At 40.8% G+C, this 22,408-nt stretch overlaps 1 protein-coding gene across 1 annotated transcript; it reads right to left on the minus strand.

The window, feature by feature from the left end:
- Positions 1 to 2,991: 2,991 nt before the first annotated feature.
- On the minus strand, positions 2,992 to 22,327 carry GINM1 (glycosylated integral membrane protein 1). The gene is made up of 8 exons (XM_074924690.1): positions 22,172 to 22,327; positions 13,486 to 13,545; positions 13,219 to 13,315; positions 10,206 to 10,357; positions 8,123 to 8,279; positions 7,269 to 7,399; positions 5,666 to 5,829; positions 2,992 to 3,896 (listed from the first exon to the last, which is right to left on the minus strand). Exons 1-8 carry the CDS (start codon positions 22,262 to 22,264, stop codon positions 3,788 to 3,790), a joined length of 963 nt encoding a protein of 320 aa, XP_074780791.1. The 5' UTR covers positions 22,265 to 22,327; the 3' UTR covers positions 2,992 to 3,787.
- Positions 22,328 to 22,408: the final 81 nt, after the last annotated feature.

The raw sequence follows: 22,408 nt of genomic DNA on the forward strand, positions 1-22,408 counted from the left end.
GGCCATGGCTTTAGATTTTGCTCAACAGTAGTCATTGTAACTAAAATGTCTATCATCTCTGTCCATCTCCTATTATTTTGGATAAGCTTCTTCCTGCTAGCTGGTCTCTGAGGAGCCAGCTGTGGTTCTGCTTACAGCTAACCCTCACACTTTTTCCTGAATTGAATATATCTACACTTGTTCCAGCTGGTAGGTACATGCTGTACGAAACTGGCTGTGGAATTCCTGCTCGTGTGTCTCTTCAGAGGCTGGAAAGCAGATGGGAAGGACAAACAATAATGAGAAGTTGCAATCCGAGTAGAAGGCAAATGCATCCCAAGTATACAGTTGTGTAAATACCATTATTGTGAACATCTTGTTTACGTACTTGAAATTCACCACTATGTTGTGCATGACAGCTGGACATGCTGAAAAGGGGCTTTCATCAGTGCTGGTGATGAGACGCTCCAGTAAGATGCTGAGATGCAGATTGTTGAGATCTGAACCCCTGGGTGGACCTGGCATGATGAACCCAGGAATGGAGGGAAGACATTCAGGTGAGTACATTTACAGACTTCCATCTCCAAAATGGAAACCAAATTTACCTCTCAGAATAGCCATATGTGTGGAGTTAAGAAGAGATGCAGTATTTTGAAGAAGTGGGTTCTTTTAATACTTGTTTTTCTGTTTGTTATGTTAGGATGAGTGTATAGCTGCCAGCTGTGTTGCAGGAGGTTTCTTCTCATAATTCATTGTAAGCAAACCAAAATATTCAATCTGTCACCTGAACGAAAAGGAAAAATTAGGCAAGCCTTAGCCCTTGGAAGCAGTCCAGTAAGGGGCTGCTTAGACTGAAAGTGTGATATATTTGGGGAACTTCTAATGTAAACCTCATTTCAAAAGCAGTAGTTGCATTCTACAGCCTAACCATCCCTGTTCACTGTAAATGAACACCTGTGTAATACATGGTAGAGTGGAAAAAAAGGTGGTAGATGCTGAATTCATAGCTCAGGGGTTCATTCTGGTTTGAAACACAGAACCTGATGATACTGACCCCCTCCAGAGGAGTTCCTATGGAGGGAAGGGTCGGCGCTGCTTAACTCCATGTGTTTAAAAGGCAGAGAGACATTCTGAGAGTGAGAGAGAAGAGAGCTGCAGTGGGAGCCACAGTTCCTGAGGAGATGAAAGATGTTGCCTTTCCTAAAAACTACCATCCTATGGAGTGGGGCTTTTTTCGGGTGGTAAGGGGGTTTTTTTGGTGGGGTGTTTTTGGTTTGGTTTTTTTTTAGTTCCCCTCCCTTTTCCCCAGCTGGCACCTGTATCCTTGTCAGTTCATGCCCTGGGAAGACGAGACCTACCCTGACAGGCATGCAGGACTATTGCCGTTTCCTAACTGTGTTAGTTGTGGTAAGGAGTTTTTAAACTAATTTACAGAATGGTTCAGAATGTCCCAGCCCAAAGTACTCTCCTCTGAAAGGCATGAAGCTTTTACAACGTGCATGCTAAAGCAGAACACTTGGTACTATAAGACTTGATAGCTCCAGCTCCATAGCACAGCGATGTTGTCTGGCAATTACTGTGTTCAAGACTTGCACTATTTTTTAATTTAATTTTGTTAGCCTGATAGTAGTATTTCTTTCCTTCTGCTTTGTAACTCTGTAGAACACAGTACAGAAGAGGATTACTTAGCTCATGGAAATCAGCCAAGTTGTGAAGCAGTACCAACACTTTTGCAGGCTTAACCACTCATATTGCAGCTGTTTAGAGTTAAATTTCCTTGTTGCTGTGCAGGTGCTTGGTTTACAGTTTCATAAGTAGGGATGCAAAGAGCACATGCTAACAGCTGCCACATTTCCGTCTGCAGTCCAGTTGATGGTGTGATTGTGCAGTAAGGAGGAATTGTGTTTTGTGTCCATCCTGCTCCCTTTTTTTTTCCTGAAGAAGCTAAACTTCAGCCTTATACATTGCTTCTATTTGAACTACATTAGTGAAGGTGCCAAGGCTATGTTGATCAAGTGGAAAACCCATGAATTTCCACATACAGAGGAGTTTGTCTACAACTGTTTGAAGACTTGCTCATCTGTGCAGTCGTTCCCGTGCTAGAGTCCATTTAGCCCTGGATGAGGATGACCTACCTCTGCCGTGTTTTCTTCCACTAAACCACACTGAATTCCAGTGCCTTTGCAGCTCTAGCATCACCTCTGTCTTACATGGTTTTGTTGTCATTACGGTACTTCCCTTGGGTACGGTCCTGGAAAGCAGTGCTGGGGCTCCAGGGATGCCAGCTGCTGCCACTCGGCCCCCAGCAGCAGAGCAGCAGCCCTGCTCTGGTGCTTCATGGCACCACGCCTGCCTGGAGCACCCAGCCATGTGACAGAGCCCCTGCTTCCATCCTCCTTACACAGCTGGCTATCGGGTGAACGTTTGGGGTCCTATGCTCCAGCGACACCGAGCTCAAGGAAGTAAATGCACAGACCTACGAGGTACTAGACAAAAAACAAAATTTAAAAAAAAAAAAAAGGGAAGTTTGAGCAGCGTCCCTGTTAATCTCAGGCTGACATGTACCACGCTGTACTGCTGGTGGTATTTTTTTATTTTGTTTTTTTTTTTTTGCAAAGCAAGGTTAGAAATGTTTCTTCTACCACAGCAGTGCTGTCAGCTCTGTGAGTCAACTCATGCTGTTCCTGTCAGAGAGCAACTGTAAGAACAAATACCTGTGAATAACTTAAAGATCTCATTCAACTTATGATAATCTTTCTTTAAAAGGGGGGGGGGGGGAAATCCTGGCTTTTCTCCCTCACTATTAACAACTTCAGCTGAACATGGATAATTCTGATCACTCAAATGATAACGGTGCTCAGGAAGTTAAGGTTTGGTTTTTTTTTCCTAGTCACACTTCTGACAAACAATTTCTGTAAATAAGAACAAGGGAAAAAACAAACAGTACCCTACACCTAAGACATCTGGCAAACTGCTGTTTTATGTAATTAAATATAGATGCACACATGAACACAGTTTAATAAACAATTTAAATGTTTATTTGAAAAATGTTAACAGTACAAATCAGCACAGGTGGACGGGGCCTACTCAGCAATAGTAAGCCAGTACTTCTGTAGAATTCATTTTTTCTGAGACTTCACACGGTACTGCTGTCACAGATACAAAAAGCACATTGTTTACAAGTGCTAACAATTTTTATGAGTGGAAGGGGCCATAAAAGTGTAAAGTGCTTGAAATACAAATCTGCCTTTTTAATTTTTAGTTTGCATATATAAAATGTCAAATTACTTGAGTAACAGAAATGTTTGGTAGTGATATTTTCCTTGCAAGGCACACTCAACCTTAAGAGATCTGAAAGCAGGTTGGGCAGCTTTATTTAGGTTTGCAGGCACAGCTGCTGCTTGTGATACTCCTTCGTCCTTTTCTGAAGAATGCTATCTGGAGCCTTCAGGACACCTGAATTTCATCATCACACCATTCAAGATAGCTGACCTGGTGCATGTGTGTAGGCGTGAAGGCAGCCAGCATCCTGTCGTGGTGTGGAGAAGTGACTTCACAGAAGTTAAAACCAATGTTAGCCCTCAAGATGGAAAGCTGTTTTTATTTTGAAGCTTCTGAAAAGGCTGTGTGTTTACGGAGAGGCACGGGGAAGCCAGCTTTGGGCCTTGGCCTGAGTGTCCCTTTACCAATTAATTCACTGACTTAGCTTTCTTAGTGGGAAACAAACAAGGTATTAAGATCAAGTGCCAAACTTCAGGTCAACCGAAAATTTGTTTTAAAAAACAGTAACTCCAAAGTAAACACAGTATTAAGTACATGCTTTCTCATCTAAATTATTTTTCCTGTCTGGAAGATCTGAAGGCAAGCTGATGGTAATCACAGGCACAAAGCTGACTTGATCCAGGAGAAGGATGCCTCTGAAAGTTAAGATTACCTGGCATTAGGAAACAATATACAAAACAATTCCATGTTCTAAAAATAAGCTTTATTCTTAAACTCTCCAAACTTAGTTGAAATCAATGCATCAAGTAGTACCCTCATAATGACTTTTTTTATGAAGCCAGAATGAAAACTTGATGGAAAACTGGTTTGAAAACATACTGGCTGTGGTTTTAGAGGGGTCCCTTCACCCAGTTTCTACATCTGAAATATCAGCAGTGTAGGCTCAATTTCATAGTAGTCTCAAACTGTCTTCTGTCAGGAGCTACCTTCTCAGGCTCTTGCACGTAATTCTCCAAGACTAACTAAAGCCTCGAGATTTATCAGTGTACAGCAGAATGGCACCAAAGACTTGCAGATGTGACTCAGGACCTCATCAACTGTGTCATTCACCAAATGAGGCGTTCTGCTCATTCCTACTGGTTTACAATCATGAATTACTTTTAGCACTTCTTACAGGATCACTTTATACAGGTAGCAAGTAAATGACTGTGGGTTTTGGTGGGGTTTTCTGGGTATGTTGTTTCAGGTTAAGGGGGGAGGACCATCCTTCCGGTGTTACAATTTCTTGAAATGCTCTTACAAGCCCTGCACAAGTCCCATGTTCTCCAATTGGAAAAGAAATTACTGCAGGCTGGTTCCTCTGCCATGGACAGGCCATCAGACACCTTGCTGAACAGTTTACAGGAATTAGAATTATTTTGTTGCTAGTTCCCCTTAGTTCAGTTTCACATGTGGCAGTGTTAAGCTACTTCCTGCTGTGGCGGGTACAAAGCGTTTCTTCGCTTTCTCTAACAAGTTAGTTACAAGTACTCCAATCTGACGGCATGCTTTGTGGAATGTCAGGGGGAAGCAGAGACTCTTTTGTCACTGCAGTTTCCAAACTGACTGATCTCCCAACCCTCCATTTTCTGGCTCTGTCAGAAGGACTAAGGCCACTCATATCCCTGGGTGGGTACATAAATTAACTGCTCTCAGGGCCATTCAGAAGCACAGCTGGTCCAGCTGCATTTGAAGACATCAGCTGTACTTGCGTGATGAAGCATGTTACACTACCAGTCACTTCTGAAAGAACACAGGGTTCCAAGGCTTAGGTCCTCCAGAAATTACTTGGGTTGCTTTAAAATGTACATGCCTGCCTCTTCCAGCACTAGCTGCAGTTACTAAATCATCTTTCCACCCCTTGTTTTGATCTTGCTTCTCTGGAAAATACTAGTGTAGCTGGTAACATACCAACTGAGTGAATAAAGCCATTGGCAGTGAACCAATTTTATTTATGACCTTTTGCCACCAATGCTATTGCCAATTGCTATGGCTTGTAAGCTGCCTACATAGGTAGCTCCTCCTTGGAGAATTCCCATACAAATTTGCAAAGCCAGCTTTGAGGTCTTTCATAACTACTACAACAACTCCAAGACTAGGAGTATAAAAAGGTTTAGAGTTGTTGGAACTGTTTAGCCCTCCTCTCTCAGAGCTATGTTAATGGTGTCTCACAACGTAGTCCTTAGAAGACTCAATAAAAATTTGATAGTATGACAGCCAAGGTAAAGACATTTCCAATAAAAGATTTTCCCATGTTCCTCTGAAATGCTGGTTGGTCAAAAGATCACTTGGAATAGGAAGTTACCAGCAGCTTTTTCAGTGAATTTGCACCATATTCCTACAGAATGGAGCTGCTGCTTGTAAGATTTTTTTTCAGTTAATGTTTTGCTTTCATCAGAGAAAAAAATTAGCAAAAATTACTTACTTGTTTTCACAGGAAGGGAGAATCACCTTTAAGACTTTGAGAATAAGAGCTGCTCCAACAACTCCAACTACAATGACTTCCATCAAATTAAAGAAGATAGGTAAAGATTGGAGCCAGAATCTGCACAACCCTTTTCTCAAGTCTTCCACCCACTGGCACATCACCTACAACCAAACAGGTAAAAATAAAAAGATAGTTTGCAAAACATAGCAAGTGCACTTTTTGTAGCTAATGGTGAATCATATTATATAGTGATACTTTTAGTTAAATTTATGTATGCTTAATTATACATAAAAGTAGGACGGAATTGACTGGTGACTCAGACCTCTTTCTTCTATGAAGTTTGGAACTGGTAAAGGTTTAGTTCTCTGCTCATGCTAGCAGAGTTCCCTGAAAGGAAAGGCCAGTTAAGAAAATAAAGGACACTTGAACAGAGCAGGTGAAGGGTGAGCTATTTGGCCAAGGCACAGAGAGGCTATGACACCATGGCAGCGTACCACAGGGAAAGGGTTACTGACAGCTCAGGAGAGGGCTACCACCTTCTCTAGCCTGTCTGTAACTTTCAGCCTATTATTTTGGCCCTCCTGTCTGAGCAGTAGGTTATAAAGTGTTTCTTTCAGCCACAGAGGCGCTATTAAGCCCATCTCTACCTTAATGTGGAACTGAAACTTGCCAGGCTGTTACTGTGTTTCTTACAGCAAGGGAGACCAATGGCCCATCTCCCAGAGGCGTAAGCACTCAAGCAAAGTCAGAAAAAAGTCATGTAACTTAAAGCTAAACAATATTTGAAATCATTATAAATCATTAGCTTGGTATAACATAAAATATCATGACTGACTGTCATCAAGCATCTGTGAGGTCAGAACACTACAGGATTTAGAAACCCATTTTATTCTTACTAGAGTAAAAAAACCCAACAATTTCTCACTGCTAAGCGGTAAATTAGAAATGGGGGGGTGTTTAAGTTTCCTAGAGTATGTCTGTGAAAGTCTGTTTTTAGCAGTTGGCTGTGGGGATTTCTTAGACTTCTGTGGAAGTCAGTTACTGCCAGATACCTCCCACAATAGAATATCCTGGTCTTTAACAAATACAAAGCAGCAAAACAGTACTCTGAGAAGTCAGTACTAGGTTAAGTAGGAATGGTAATTCTCTCTTCCAGAAATGAGTTATTACATACTATACTGGGGTTTTTTCAAATTAAAAATAGAGGAACAAATACAAAGGCCGAGACATGTTAATATACCTTCTTACCATCTTTAAATGAATGTTGTGTTTGGTCTTTACAGAAGGAAAACCCACTATCTGAATCCTAACAATTCTTTGTTTTGTTCTGTAAACATCCACAAAAGAGGAAAACATAATATTTATATGTGTTTCTGTAGAGAATTACAAAAAATGAGGAAGGAAGTTTATTCAGTCAAATGTAATACTGAGTAACATTCATTGTTATCTGCACCATGTTATTACAACTTTTCCTCTCCTAGAAATGTCACTAAGCTATATGCATTTCATCTCTGGGGAAATAGGGAAAAAAACCTGCTTCTCCTTTTCAGATCAGTCTTTAAAGGTATATACTAATAATGAAAACAAACAACAAAACTACCTTGTAAGAAGACGGAGGCTCTATCCTAAGAGGAGTCTCTGGTAACTTGCCAGGTAATGTCTCTTCATCTACTGTAGTTTCTACTTGCTGGATGAGGTACTGACTGGTAGTTTGCAGTGGATCTTGAATATCTGAAGAAGAAAAGCTAGATTTAGTGAGCGTTTGCTTTTTATTTAACTCACTATTCAGGAAAACAAAGACATGCTGCATTTCTATACTTATGGCACAGTTCTCACATATTTACAGCAAGAACACAGAAGGCTTTTTTTTTTACTTGAGTAGTGAACTTGATAAGAAGCAGAAGCAGTGTTACAGCGCAGCCTTTAGCTGTAAATTTCAGCTGTCACCAGATTAAAAGGTGATGAACTAGATCAAAATATTAATCTGCTATGAAATCCTTGAGACTTTTTTGATTAAACAAAACTGAAGTAAGATTAAGGCATCAAATAACTTTTCTTGCCTTAAGTTATTCAAGTTTTAATAACATAAAACTATTCTCTGGTTTGGAAGTGACCCAGACAGGTATTTCCTCTCCAGTTTTCTCTTTCATTCTCAAGAAAGAAGAGGGAGCTTTAGAGAAACTTCCATCATAGCACTGAGAGAGGAATTTTTTCCTGTGAGATGTCTGGGTTGCAGATTGTACAAGTGCTTCGAAGGAGAACAGATTTGAAAACAAACAAAATACCTAGAATGCAGAAGAGTTGAATTTAGGTGATTAAAAAAACCCAAAACGCTTCCCTGTTAATGAAGAAACTGTTTCACTGTGTAAAACAGCAATAATGATGTTCATTCACCCTTGTAAAGCACTACATCAACTATAAATAAAAGTATTGTGCAGCAGCTAAGAGAGATACCTTTTCCTGAGAGGTTGGGAAGTGTAAATAACATGTCGTTGTTCCTTGGGATGGAATACAGCATGCTCTCTTTCAAAGGGACAGTGTAGTTTGAATGTCTAAGTACTCTCAGGTCCTTCACTAAAATATCTATTTCTGTTACGTCTTCCTGCTGAACCTACAAGAGATGCAAACATGTTGGTATTACTGAGTAAGAGTGAAGTAGGCTGGCAGAGAAAACCAATACATCACAGAAAACTCCAAGCCATTAAGATTTAGACATAGGGATGTTATAACATGAATTAGTATTCTCTGGCTTTATGTACCAGACTTCTGTAGACTATACCACATTAGAAAATATGCTGAACAGAGTCTCTCTCTGCCAAAGCATGTGGTAGTCACTCCATGGGCTTTTCACCAAGTCTTACATAGCTCATTACAATCCTCTTTCAGGGAGGCATTTTAGGGCATGGAAAACTCAAGTATGTAGTGAAAGAGCATTCGCAAACACTGAAAGTGTTGCTGAGGCAAGACTGACACTTATGCTTCTGCAGTAATGTTGCTTTTTCTGAGCAACCAAAATAATTGTTTTCTTCCTCTTCCAGTGATGCACTGGACCCATTTCACTTACTAATCAATAATAACACAAGCATTACTTATATAGAACACATTCGGCATAACTCCTGCTCTCATCAATAACTACATTGTGAGGCTAAGAACTGACAAAAATCCAGAGTGTTTGTGACTATAACTGCTACATAGAAATATAACTAACAAAATAGGAATGCAGCATGTGATACAGTGTCACTCATGCTTCCAGAGCCACAGGCCAACCAACGCTCTCCTTTTGCTTTAAACATGCACAGAACAATGCAATGAAATAGACAATCACTACTGTCAGCTAATAACTAATGAGAAAGACTGAAAGCTTTTGACTTAAAGGAACAATTAAGGAAATAGCAGTAGCTTTCTGGTTGTTCTTACCAGGTCCCTCTGAAAATCTGAAATGCATTTTGATGTCTAGTTTGAAATCTGAAATACAACAACACTATTGTGTAACAACTGAATCAAACCAGGATATATTAGCGTCCTAACAGTGGAATAAACACCTCATTAGAAAAGCTTCAAACCACTCATTGGGATTTTTCAGTAACGGAGTAAGATTTTGACATGATGCAGATCCCTGTAAAAAATACTACATGCTGAGCATGCAATTAATCAATGGTATTATCATCATTCTCCTTAAAAAAAAAAAAAAAAGGCCAGCAGAACGTGAGCCAGCTTCAAAAGAGCTCAGCCCCATGTAAGATGGAGACATTTACTGGGACAAAAACTTGTCACTTTTGCTGGCTTCAGCAGCAGTATCTTCTCTAGAACTACTCCAGTTGGAAAAATAACTATACTTTATAGGTGATTTTGAGAACCCAGTTCTGCACATTTCAATCTCAGTTAGAATTGTAACCCCTCGCATGTGCAAATACAGTCAGAGTTTGGGGTGGTATTTTTTGTTCATCTCAAAATCCGTGTTATCAAGATTTTTATTCAAATGAATTCATTATCTTACATGCAAAATATTCCAAGGCTAAGCTCTCAAGTGTTGTGGGCTTTCACAACAAGCTCAGCTGCCATAAGAATTTGCTGCTGCAAGCTGTTCCCCACACTATGTGCTTGAAATGCTTTGTTAGCTTGGAATAAACAGTGGGGAAAACCCCAGGACTCGGAACAAGCCCACGCCCCTTTTAATTTACAAAATAATGTACAAAATAAGTACTGCTTCTGAGTCTGACTTTGCTTGCATAAATGCGTGTGTTGAAAAAGCACGAGACCATTAATGATATTCTAACAAGCTTAAGGGAAAGCCATCCAACGCTTAATTATTAAAGTAAGAATAGAAGCTATAAAACTTGAAGTCTCATGAAACAACCCCGCTACTATACAGGCAACTTAGGTTGGTATTATCTCCCTCAGTACTGTGCTAGCTAGCGTGAGATGACATACTGTGTGCTCTAACAACCACCAGACACATGTAAACCTTTTAATCTTTGGTAACTACTTGCCTCTCCTAAATTAAAATCAAGCAGTGTGTTGGGTGGTTTTTCTATACCTGTTTTCCATCAATTTCTGTCACTTCTTCCTGAATGACAAGAAGCTGCAAATCAGAACTGGATGCCAAAGGCCACTCATGAACCATGATGCGAACACTGACGGTTCCCAGGCGCTGCTGATCTGGTAAGTTATCCAGGTTTCCATTCTCCACTGTTAACACACAATGTCACAGTTTTCAAAGAGAAACCACCCCAACCAGCAAGCAGTATAATATAACCATGGGGCAAACATTTTCAACTCTGACATAGGTGCCTTTGCACATGTAGCATCTGAATGGAGAAGTCACTGCAACTACAAAGGGCCACTAGCATCAAACCAGAGAGGCCTGAACAGTCATACAGCCGTCTGCACTGTGCTGAAGTCCTTAACGCTTCCAGTAACCACTGTTATAAGCAGCAGTAACCTGGGCAACAGGTAAAACGGATGCCATGATTATATACCGGTATATATCAGACTTGGAGCAGGTTTTGTGATGTAACACAGGAGACAACAGCAGTGCTGTATGATGCCCAGACTGAGGGAGACTGCAAACCATGTCACACCCCTGCCTTTGAGGTTTGCATTTAAGCACTCTGACCAGTGCTCTCTGGCTTTGCTATTGCTGCATCCTTATTTCAGTTGTCCAAAGGAGTTCATAAGAGTAATGCCATAGCCCAGCCAGCCACCTGTGTAAACATCTTGATTTGCACAACATTCCCCTTCCTCTCAATACAGAAACGAACACGCTCTTTTCATGCACAATGCATATACTACTCAAGATGAATGTCAGTTCCCTCATACATGTTTTTTCTGTCCCCCCTCAATGTTTTCATATGTGACTGGTGACACCTCAAACTCTCTCCCTACCCAAAAGCTTTCACCTACTTCAACAACCTAATATTCCACAAGTACACAGAGAACTGACTTTCCACCCTCGGTGTTTCTGCATAGACTTAGTACCCTTCTCCCAACTACTGTGCCTCTACAGAAGGTGAGGGTCATGCTAGAACTGAAGTGCTGCAGAAGTGCAGGGGTGGAGGTGACAGATGTCTCCAGCATACAGACTGTAAGGTATATGAACTGAGAAACAGGGGCCAGTTCAGTCTAAGCCATTAGTCCTGTGTGTACCTGCAGTGCTGAGCCTAAGAAGCAACGTGGGGGAAGGCTGGACTAGCATCTTTCAGTTCCACAGTAACAACTAAGTGTGTTCATTACTTTTATGCTATGATACCTTTCCTCGTTAAGCTATTTTGCTTATTTTAAACATAAAAAAATACCTTTTGGCATCATATAGAAATATCTTCCATTGCAAAAATAAGTGGCAGAAGGAGAGAAAAGGGTTAGAGAGGAAGGTTCTCTACAGGTGTGAGCCAGAGCACTGACCTGCTGAATGTTTTCTGACTTAGATCAGCAAACATACATTAAAAGAATAAAGCCTCTGAGATGCCAAGTAGCTGAAGCTCCCTGTGGTCCCAGCCCTTCAAGTGTCAGGCTGCTCAATTCCCTCTACATTTAACAGAAGGGAAAGATAATGCTTCCAAAATTGACATTTGTGGGAACTTCAAGGGGGGATATAGGTGGTGTTAGACATGATCTAACAACACTGTCAAGACAGTACCCTTCAGGAGACTTGGTCTCTAATATTCAAGAGCATGAATATTTGTCTCGTTTGTTTTTTATATATATTCAGGAGTATTTTTCCCCTCTGTTAACACGTAACAAGTACCTCAATATTCCTTTAGCATTTTACAAAAATTACCTGAATCTGTTGTCAAGGATTTAGTAAGTAAATAGTATAAACATTACAGATAATAGAGAGAGGTACTGTGCTGACAACTCAGATCCAAATGGGGAGATAAGAGTTCCAGGTTCTAGCTCCCAGGTTCAAACCAGTACTTTTCTCACTGTTTCACATTCATAAACGTGGTCACTGCAAGCTATACAACTATAATTTGGGAAATTAATAGGAACTACAGTAGAGTGCTCTGTATCTCTCAGAATTAATCAATAAAATTGTATCTCTTTTTCTGGAGTCTATTATCTTGCAGGTAAATGACACTTTGCCATGTTTTTCTACCCTACGATAGAAAAAAAACAAAAACAAAAACAACCCAAAACCAGAAGCAATAGCAACATAACTATCCCAGAAAAAGAGAAAGAAAATACTGCTCCCCCTCTCCAGAAAAGAAACAGTGTCAAATTAATAATTGATCATGCTTGGGAAGGAAGGGTTCAAGAAACAAGGTCATGGCTCAGAGAAGCCATTTAGAAAAACCATTAGTACTCTAAGTAAATGTCTGTAAGGAGGGGATGACCTCAGAAACCAAGCTAGAGACTGACCGCACCTGATTTATCAAGAGATCATTCTGAATACAATAGAAGCTAAATCAAATGTCCATAATGGCCCTTGTTTAATTAATTATACAGTATGCTGTGTGTATCTCAAAAAATCACAGTACATTCTGGTCTTTCACAAAAAGTGTAGCATTGAATCAGTGGAAGAAATAGCAGTTTCAAGATCATTCGAAGTCATTAACCATTGGCAGGACACTAGCAAAACTGCAGTATTTGCACTGTAATATCCTATCCAGCAGAAACTTGTTTGTCCCAAAGACACAGAAATGAGATAATTAAAAGATCTTCCTAACAATAATTCATATTTTTGTTATTTAATCTCCTTTTGGATATATGCCAGCCAATCTAGGGACACAGCCATTAGCAGGGTGGAGCTGCATCCTTCTGTTTACATTGTCTAGCTTGTAGTGCAAAACATTCTTTTGAAAAAGATAGGCAGTCTGGATTTCAGATTAGGACATTTACATATAAACATGTGGATTTGACTTGAGAACAAGGCAGTAAGCTTTTTTCCACCCATTTTAGTAGCAAAATTATCCTACCTTGGGAAACTGTTTGCTTCCACAATGCTCAGGTTTGCAGACTACTAGAACATGTAGTCATCTTAAGCTTTGGTTATTAGATAACAGGGAAGCCAAATACCCCAGGGGGAAGTGGGGGGGGGAGAGAATACTCACATATTACTGTTTGACATGTTATGTGGGCAACCCCGCTTTTCATGGGAAAATCATTTAGATATACCTGTCCATTAACATAGGTGATATTAAAAACAACCTGAAAGAAAGACAGACAGAGTCAGTATATGATTCCCAGTCCTATGCTACGATTCTGTTCTCAGATGAACATACTTCATACTGGCTGATGTCTGACAAAATTTGCATCCATATGCAGACTTTGTTTAACTGCATATTAAGTCACTGAATAAACAGAAAAACAGAACAAACCTGTCCTTTGTGAAATTCTCCATTGGTTTTCAACATCGTAACATTGACTCTGATTGTTTCCTGGAAAACAACAGTGAGAAGAGATATAAGTTTCTGAGGAAACACATAAACCACTGCAGGTCACAAGCAACTTTCACACACTGTCGTGACAGAATGACAACATACAATCCCCAGAGCACGTTCCCAGGCTTTCTATCCAGCAGACAGAAGAAAGAGGAATATGCTTACTTGTTTCATGTAAGGGTTGGTTTGGGCTTTTTCCTCTCTTTTTAATAAAGACACTGAGGAAAAAGAATGACAGCTGCATCCCCTTATGTATAGGTTTTATTAAAATAAAGATAAAAATAATAATAATCAAGCTAAATTCTCAGGATAACTTATTTCACATAGATATAATGGAAAAGCAGTCTCTCATATGAGCTGAAAAATAATAGACAATACAAGGTAAAAATCAGATTATCTGTAAATGTTTTTTAGGCACTCCACTTAGTCTTCAAGGTAAAGTATAATTTAGTACATGTTAGCCTATACTAAAGAACATTCCATATTGTCAGTGTCAGCAGTAATCCTGTTTCTTTTATTTGGTTATCATTCCCAAATTATGCCACAAGGGACACCTCCGAACTCACAGCTAATGGGATTTGCTTCTTTCCTTCAAATCCCAACTGCTGTAACTGATCAACCCATTCTGTTCTCTCATTTTCTCCTTGTAATTTCAGGAGCTGTTTTGCAGATGGGACCTTCAATCTCCCAGGCCCATCTATATACAAAAGCCAAACCTCTCTTGCACATAGCCAAAAGTAATGATTGCCATACTGCTTTCCTCAGTCATCTCTTCAAAAATAATGCTAAGCTCCCTATTTGCCTTTTGGGAGCCTTAGATGATTCTAATTGTGTTTCATTTTCTTCTGGAAAACTTCTCCATAACTTCAGCATCTTTAGCTCTGTGTTTGAGTCATGGTTTCACAACTAACAGCTAAAAAGCGAGTCACGTCTCAAGAAAAAGCTAAACTTGCTCAGAATTTAAAATAAATAAATAAAAATTCAAATACATAAAAAGGCTTTTCATTTTGGCATTTTTAGAAATTTTATAAAATTTTCATCCAGGAAATACTTGAAATATACAGTACCTAGCATAATATAGTCCCAATTCATGAATAGATTGCTTCTGAAGTGCAACTATAATGTAAAAAATCCTTAAAACAATGGGGGGTAATCAGTATACACAGGTAGCCACAACTGCCAAGAACGCAAAAACAACATTCAAATCTGATTCAGCAGAAATCTGGCATCATGAGAAGCATGGTTTAATATCTAACACAGATAACCTTTTGGTTGGAAGTGACTTGTCTTTGATGCTTCAGATACATTTGTCAAATCAGTAGGAAAACTCTCTGGCCACTGATACCAAAGAGAAATCTCTTTCTTCATGCCCCTTCTGGGAAACAGAACTGTTAACTTACTAACTTTTCTTCAAAACATAAACCCTAGCTATTCAAAGTAAATAAAATTTACCAATTTACTTAGAGAGCTGGAATTCTATAACTGAAAATATAAATCTGATTAGTAATATAATCATAGGATGTAATCTATTCTGTCATCCTGTAATTTCCACAAACCACTTACTGTCTTCTCATGTTTTAAGAATTCTGTGTATTAAAAAATGCACCAAACTTCCAGCTCATTTAGCTCTAGCATTCGGAGCTCTGTCTTTTACATCCTCAAACTGTTTAACAGATTACCAAACACTTGCGTCTTTACTTCCTAGGTTTTTCTGTTTTGTGGGAATTCAAAGAGCACAGAAGTCCTTGCACACAGAAAGTATTTTGCAATCTTTTTTTCAACATCTACACAGTGACTCACTGAGATTACAAGAAAAAGGAAAAGACTGATAGCCTGTAACTGCTGGAAAAAAAAAGAAAATCCCCCCTACTTTTTTTTTTATATATATAACTAAATGGTTTATTTGAAGATGAAAGGAATGGGGCAAGATAGATATGCTCAACAACTGAGCATTAAAAGTACAAGGTGAGCTATATACATGATGGTTCGTTTTCTTCAAAACAGCTGTCAATTCTGTTCATGTAGTATCCACAAGAACTGTCATGAATCCCAGTACATACTTAAAACTTGCACTTGAAGAGCGTATTAGATGTCTAGGAAATTAAAATATTTCAGTGGATCACTTCCATGCTATCAAAGTTACAAAAACCAGATCACAGTGTGCAGACAAATAAAACAGCTTAAACACTTGCTGCCTCTGCCACTAAAAGTGTCAACCTCTCCTGCACATCATCCTTTCCTCTCATTTATGCCAAGTCAGTGAACCAATTTAGCTCATTAAATTGGCAGAAACTTTCCCTTTTTTTGCCAGGCTATTTTTCTGTCAGTTGGACAAGCAAGGAAGAGCCAGATAAGCACGAGAGACACAAGAACGCAGCTGGGAGGAGGGAGCTGAGCTACTTGTTCTGACAGCCACAGGCTGTTGGATTGGCTCCGCTGCATGGTCTGCCTGTCCCTGCAGCATCTCCATAGGAGATGCCCATCCTCACCATCATCTCAGGAGATGGTGGTGCATCTCCTGAATGGCACAGGTTCATAAAGCTACTCAGTAACTTAGAGCAATGATTCATACTCCACTACAGCAGCTACACCATGACTCTTGCAATTTAGTGTTCACAATCAACAGACAACTCATATTCTTGCCATTCCTGTGACCAGACTGTTCATATCCAGATCCAACAAATTCTACTGATAACTTCCCATATTCTGTACACCCATTCTCCTGAGTTGTCATATGTTCTTGTTTCTCCTCTTCACTAAGCAGTCTCACAAGACTTGATGCCAATCTTGCTAAGAAACATTTCAATAACTCTCAAAGTTTTGGTGCTAAAAAATAATCAGTTTTCAATTGTTCTTGCTCCAAATGTTCTGAACTGATACAGAAACACTGCAAGGACCAGAGGAAGACCAACTTTTCCAGAGGCAGAATCAACTGTATTGATGTCATTCCTGACAGACTTATTCTTAAAGCCCCCAAAATTTCACACTTCCCTCAACTATTTTACCTTAGTACTCAACTACCTTTAACATTAAAAGTTTTCCAAATGTTTAACCTGAGGCTTCCTTGCTGCAATTTATGAAGAGATTGTTCATTACCCTTCATATTATCTTCCCATGGAAAATAATAGTCCTCCAACTCAGTCTTCCTGATTTTATGATAATGCTCTCAGCTCGTTTAATCCTTCCCTGGAGGGGAGTTCCTCACTGCTGTGGCCATTCTTCCTGACCCCATACCAAAATCTACATGAAGGCAAGAACCACAAGATGCATGCCAAACACAATGAAAAGCTGGGCAGGAGGACTGGGGGAAAGAGGAAGGGACTATTGCAAGCAGCTGCCAGGAGAGCACAGCACCATCCCAGCTGACCCACTTTCACCCACAGCAGGGAATAGGTGATGCACAACGTTCCCTCTGTTACAGAATCAACTAGGTTGGAAACGACCTTGGAGATCATCTAGTCCAACCGTTAAAACACAACCCCGTTAACACAACCCCAGCTGGTACCCCCTTGGTATCCGCTCCTGAACAGGTGCTCAAGAGCAATATGCTGTTTGGGCTTGCTCAACTGCGAGGGAAACAGGCCTGGCAGGCCAATAGCTCTTGTATCACGCCTGGTCTGACAAGCCATAATTTCTAGGTGCTCCAGCGATAACTCAAATACCCATCTTTCCAATCCTAGGGCTGAAGACGCACAGACTTACAAAACATCCTTTAATTTCAACAAATACCTTTCTATGTTACCATAATAAAACTCACTACTTAGGGAAAAGAAGAAAAGCGTTTTATAGATATGTCTTGTGGCTATGTACTTCAGTACTAAGAAAAGTAAATAACCCTGCATCACTTATTTTGTGTATCAAAAGCACAGTAAGACAATCCTGTAGTAACAAAGTCACTGACAGCAGGACAGGGCCTCTGCAGTAATCCCCAATATTGCACTGGAGAAGCATGAACTATGAGTATAAACTTGTTCGTGTAACTTACAAGACACTTTTCAGTATTAGCAATGTCATGAAAAATCACATCAATTTCAGACAGGCCTGTAATTTAAAAGGTCCTGAATTCATTTGCATATTTGAGAAAGGCACACTTTGACAGAGCCAGAATCAAAGGACAGCCCCAAGAAGTGTGACGACATACATCACAGTGAGCTAGTGAATGTTTGTGAACTTGGATTAATAGACATAAGCAGGTCGTGATCATTTTCTAATCCTGTCTCTTTCTCCATGTACTGCCCCAGAAGCGTTAACTGGGGCAGTATGACCACAGTAGTAGAAGAGCAAGATGGGGAAAGATGGCAGTAAAGAATATAAAGCATCTTGTATAAGTTAAAAGGGAAGAGTCATCAATTCTTAAAGACTGCCCATACCAACACCACAAAAATTTACAGAGAACATTACACCTAATCTTAGCCTTTTATGAAAAATGCTGCACAAGACAAAGATGTTGGGTCTAATGACACAGGAACTTCAAACAGATCTTATGACAGAATCATGGAAAAACTCCTTCCACAGACAGTGGGTACCTGATGGGGTGCACTGTACAGTTTCTCCCAGCACAGGGTAACTGTTGCGTCCTACACAACTGCAGCAGTTACATAAACCCCATCTAGATTCAGCCGCTAGCAGCCAGCCCACTTAAAGCACAGCTGTTCTCTACTGAAGCTCTCCGAACAAGGCTCTTTCTGCACTGGAAGGCCCGTGGGAAGCGGAGTGGGCAGCACTAGGAACAGATGGCATAGTGCCTTGCAAGATGGCCAGCTGTACAGGGACTTGAGAGACAGACAATCCCCTCACAGTGATTACGCAGGCACTATTGGGATATCCTGTTTGTGACAGGGAAATATAAAGTCCAATGAAGGCTGCCAAACAGATAAGAAGTAGCCGAAACTAAGAACTTGTTTCTAAATTTGAAAAAAAGATTTGGGGAAAAAATGCGTTTGAACAGACAAACAAAACTAGCACCCAAATTCATACCATTTGAGTCCTGGCACTCACATGGACAACTGGCTCCAAAGAGTAACTGTGTATTTGCCGGCCAGGGCTCTGTGATCTGTGCTTCTCATAACTCTGCCATCAGACTCAAAACAGAGCTATGTTGTAGGATGTCTTAATGGCAACCAGGCATAACTGAGTTAAGAAATAATCATGGTACAAGTTTGACATGACAAGTTTGACCTGACAAGTTTGCAGAATGCAAAATTTTAGTACAAAATCTTGTCCAATCAGGTTTGGCATGATTAAATGGCATGACAATATTTAGGGTAAGATAATGAAACCCAGTATTTGCTTAAGTAACTAAAGCTGATCTTTCTTAATATAAAAATCGTACACAATGCTTTTGCTTTACTTTTCTGACAAGCAACTTCTATTTCTTCCCTGATTTACGATGATTCTTAGTATAATATTGTTTATTCTTTTGTTTGGCCTACATATGTTGCTAGAATTAATCGCCTTGGCTTTCTCCCTGTTAAATCAACTCATACTATGAATATTTTATCAGGAGTTTTAAAAGTGAATACTTAGCCTCACATCACTGGGACAAGGCTGCATCACACTGCTTTAATTTAATCAAATATACATGGAAGATGATGTCAAATCTTTTAGGCATAAAGTTCAGAACATGCGCCAGGCTGTTAATAACAAAACTGGCATAAAGCAATGAAAGAAACATTTCAGCACATCACTACTGACAGGTTTCTTCGCTGATTAAAATACATTACACTCACTGCATATGTACTCAAATGGTTGATGTAGAAGATTACTTTCTTCTTTTGTGAAATCATCCATCCACACAGAGGTTTCTTGTAGCCAACAAATAATCTGAAAACAATGTTTTTCAGGCAACTAAACTAAAAAAAAAAAACCAGTCTGGTAGGCAACTAAGCCACGTAGAAAGAACACTGCTAAATCTGAATTATCAAGAGGCAAACAGAGTAAGCAAACAACATAGCATTAGCATTCAGTCCACTGTGCTTTTAGCCAGTTCCTATCAGCACATTAAAAAAATACACTAAAACACAAAACCTAATTCCTGACCTTGCACCAGAAAAACACGTTACTTTAATGCAAAGGTCAGTTGTCTTATTGCATCATTCCTGTTTTTTTTTAAAAAAAAAAAACCAACAAACACCCTTTTTCTAATATTAATCAATCTGTAACCTAGTTTTGCTTATGCCAATTTCAGGAGGAGAAAGAAATAGTCAAAATATGCATGCTAATTTTTTTTTTTAAAAAAAAGTAAAGATTTCAAAACAGCGTATAAGAAACGACAAGTATTGCATAACAACAGAGGCATTCACATTTCACAGCTGAACAAAAGTGTTTCAGCCTTACAAAATGTTTTTCCAATGTTTCAAGGCTTTTCCTCAGTGCTTCCACTATGGTTGCTGTAACATCATGGACAATCAACTTGGAGGTAAACCTTAATACCCCATACAAGAATTACAAAATGCGAAGCTATCAGTAGTATGCTGCCAGTGGGCTCACAGAATTTTAGAGGGCACATCCAGTTGTATGATGTCATATCCAGCCAAAGAAAAGCTGAGTACATTGATGCTCCCTGCTCCCAACCAGTCTGCAGACTCAAGCCACTCTGAGGGAAGACCAGAATTATTCTGACCCCATCACCCACTGTCGTTAAGCTCATGGCTTCTGAAGCCAACCAGATAGAGTGGCATTCCTGCTCTGTCTATTCCCACTACCAGGCACTTCTATTCCTACCAGGCCACCATAAACCAGCTCACACTCAAAAACCAGCAATTCTTCTACTCAAAACCTTCTCAAGATGCATTGTTTCTTGCACATCAAAACCAATCCTGCATGCACCAAAAGAAATAGTGCAAGAGAAAACACGTTTTTATTTTTTTAGGTTTGAGATTTAACAAAAAAAAACCCTAAAGTAAAAATGTGTAGTTTCCTTTTTGACTCTTAAAAGAGCTCTTCTATATATGCTTATGCCATACCAGTATAAAGCCCAAAAAGCGCAGATGCTTCCAACTAGCAAAAACTGAGCTGGCAGACCACCTAAGCTGTACGGCACAAGTGGACAAACTCAACCCCTTAAACAGCACAGCTGTGCCCATAAGGCATTACACCCCAGTTCTAAACCAAACCCTACTTCTGACTTTACGCTGGCTTCCACGGGACCACTCCAGCACCCCTGTGCCATGCTCACTCACGCTTTCAGATCTAAAGATAGGATGCGCAGATGTGTCTCCACATCTTGTACAATTGCCATCTGCGACAGACTATTAAGTCCAAGTTTTGGTGTGAAAGTAGGATAGCTTCCAAGGAGAAGGTAAGCAAGAGGTCTATATTCCATTGTCACTTCATGTATCTTTTGGCAAATTCAAGCTAGCGCTCCCTTTCTGGGGGATAAGAGAAGTAGCCGAGGACTGAGCTCTCTCCACTCTCTTTAGCACACCTGCCTTCAAGCACTCACGCACTTTCAGAGGTGTCTGAAGATCCAGATTCCTATTTCGAAATCAGAGCTAAGCAGATCTCTCTTGAAATGTTCATCTACAGAAGGGGAAACCAGGAACTAAGCCCAGGAATCCTGTTTTGCAACACAGGATGTGCCACCGCAGGGCCTGTGTCAGGCTTTCTTGGAAACATTTTACTTAAGTAAGAAAAAAACCCTCTGGAGTGACAAAAGCCATAATAAATTTCCCGCGTGACAGCAACTTCACGTTAGCTATACAAATGACTACAAAACCCACACAGCTCTTCCCTCTTTGCGATCTTTCACTTTGGAGTTCACGATTATAACAATTAGAGGATGTATTTAGTCATGATTCAAGTACAGACAGAAGTACCCAGTTCTCTTCTGTAATTCTAGAGGTCAATGCTCACCCGTGCCACAGCACATCTTTTTAGTCCCACTGAGAAGATCTCCTAAGCAGCACTCAAAACATTCCTTCCACTCTTTAAAGAGCCACCAAATTTAAATTAAAACTAATCTTACCAAGATACAGCATAAGTACTGGGATGGAAGAACAGACAGCACGATGCCCCATAACATACATCAAAAACCTTTTCTTGGTTCTATTCAAGAGTATAGAAATCACTAGGAGCGAACGTGGACCTAATGCACTGCGTACTTCTACTGCACTGAGCCATCAAGACGTGGGTAGACAAGCATAAAAATACAGTATCTACATTGCACAGAAGTAACTATTCCCCCCCTCAAACCGTCAGATATTTATTTCAGCATATCAGATCCTATATAAATGAAACATTAAAGGGAGGGGGGAAACATTACACGCACCATAACCAAGTTTGTGGCAGATGCGTAGTTTTGTCCTTTTGTACCATTTTCGTACATTTTAGACCGAAACGTATTTGTGCAGCAGATCAAGCACTGCAACAAGGGGTAATACACCTTAGGCTGCCAAGCGCTACAGCCGGGTAAAAAGCCCCTCGTACCCGGCACCCCGCCCGTCGGTGCCACCGGCTTCGCCTGCTTCCTCCAGCCGCGCCGGCCACCCGGTCGCGCCAGCCCGCGGGCCGGAGACGCCGCGCCGCCGCCCAGCGCCCCCGCAGCGGCCGGCACACCCCTCGGAGGGACAGGGAGAGGGAGAGGGACAGGGACCGGCCCCACCGCGCCCCGACCCCGCGGTACCTGGCCCAGCAGCAGCGGCGCGGCCGGGCCCAGCAGCAGCGCGACGGTCAGCGGCAGCAGCAGCAGCTCCCGCCGTCCCAGCGCCGCCTCCATCTTGCGACCCGGGAATTAAAACAAAGTGAAACATCAACAAGCGGCGGCGGCGGCAGGGGCGGGGCCGGGCCGGGCCGGGAGGAAGCGGGGGAGGTGGCCGGAGGGGGCCGCGCCGGGCCGGGCCGGGCCGGGCCGGGCTGGGGA

Source organism: Athene noctua, chromosome 1 (genome assembly GCF_965140245.1).
Source record: "Athene noctua chromosome 1, bAthNoc1.hap1.1, whole genome shotgun sequence".
Taxonomy (NCBI): domain Eukaryota; kingdom Metazoa; phylum Chordata; class Aves; order Strigiformes; family Strigidae; genus Athene; species Athene noctua.

Coding starts and splice junctions, on each gene's coding strand:
- GINM1 (XM_074924690.1), bottom strand. CDS start 22,264: ATGGAGGCGGCGCTGGGACGGCGGGAGCTGCTGCTGCTGCCGCTGACC. Junction 13,316..13,485: donor GAGAATTTCACAAAGGACAG/GTTTGTTCTGTT, acceptor TCTTTCTTTCAG/GTTGTTTTTAATATCACCTA. Junction 10,358..13,218: donor AACATGTCAAACAGTAATAT/GTGAGTATTCTC, acceptor GTGTGTTAACAG/TGGAGAATGGAAACCTGGAT.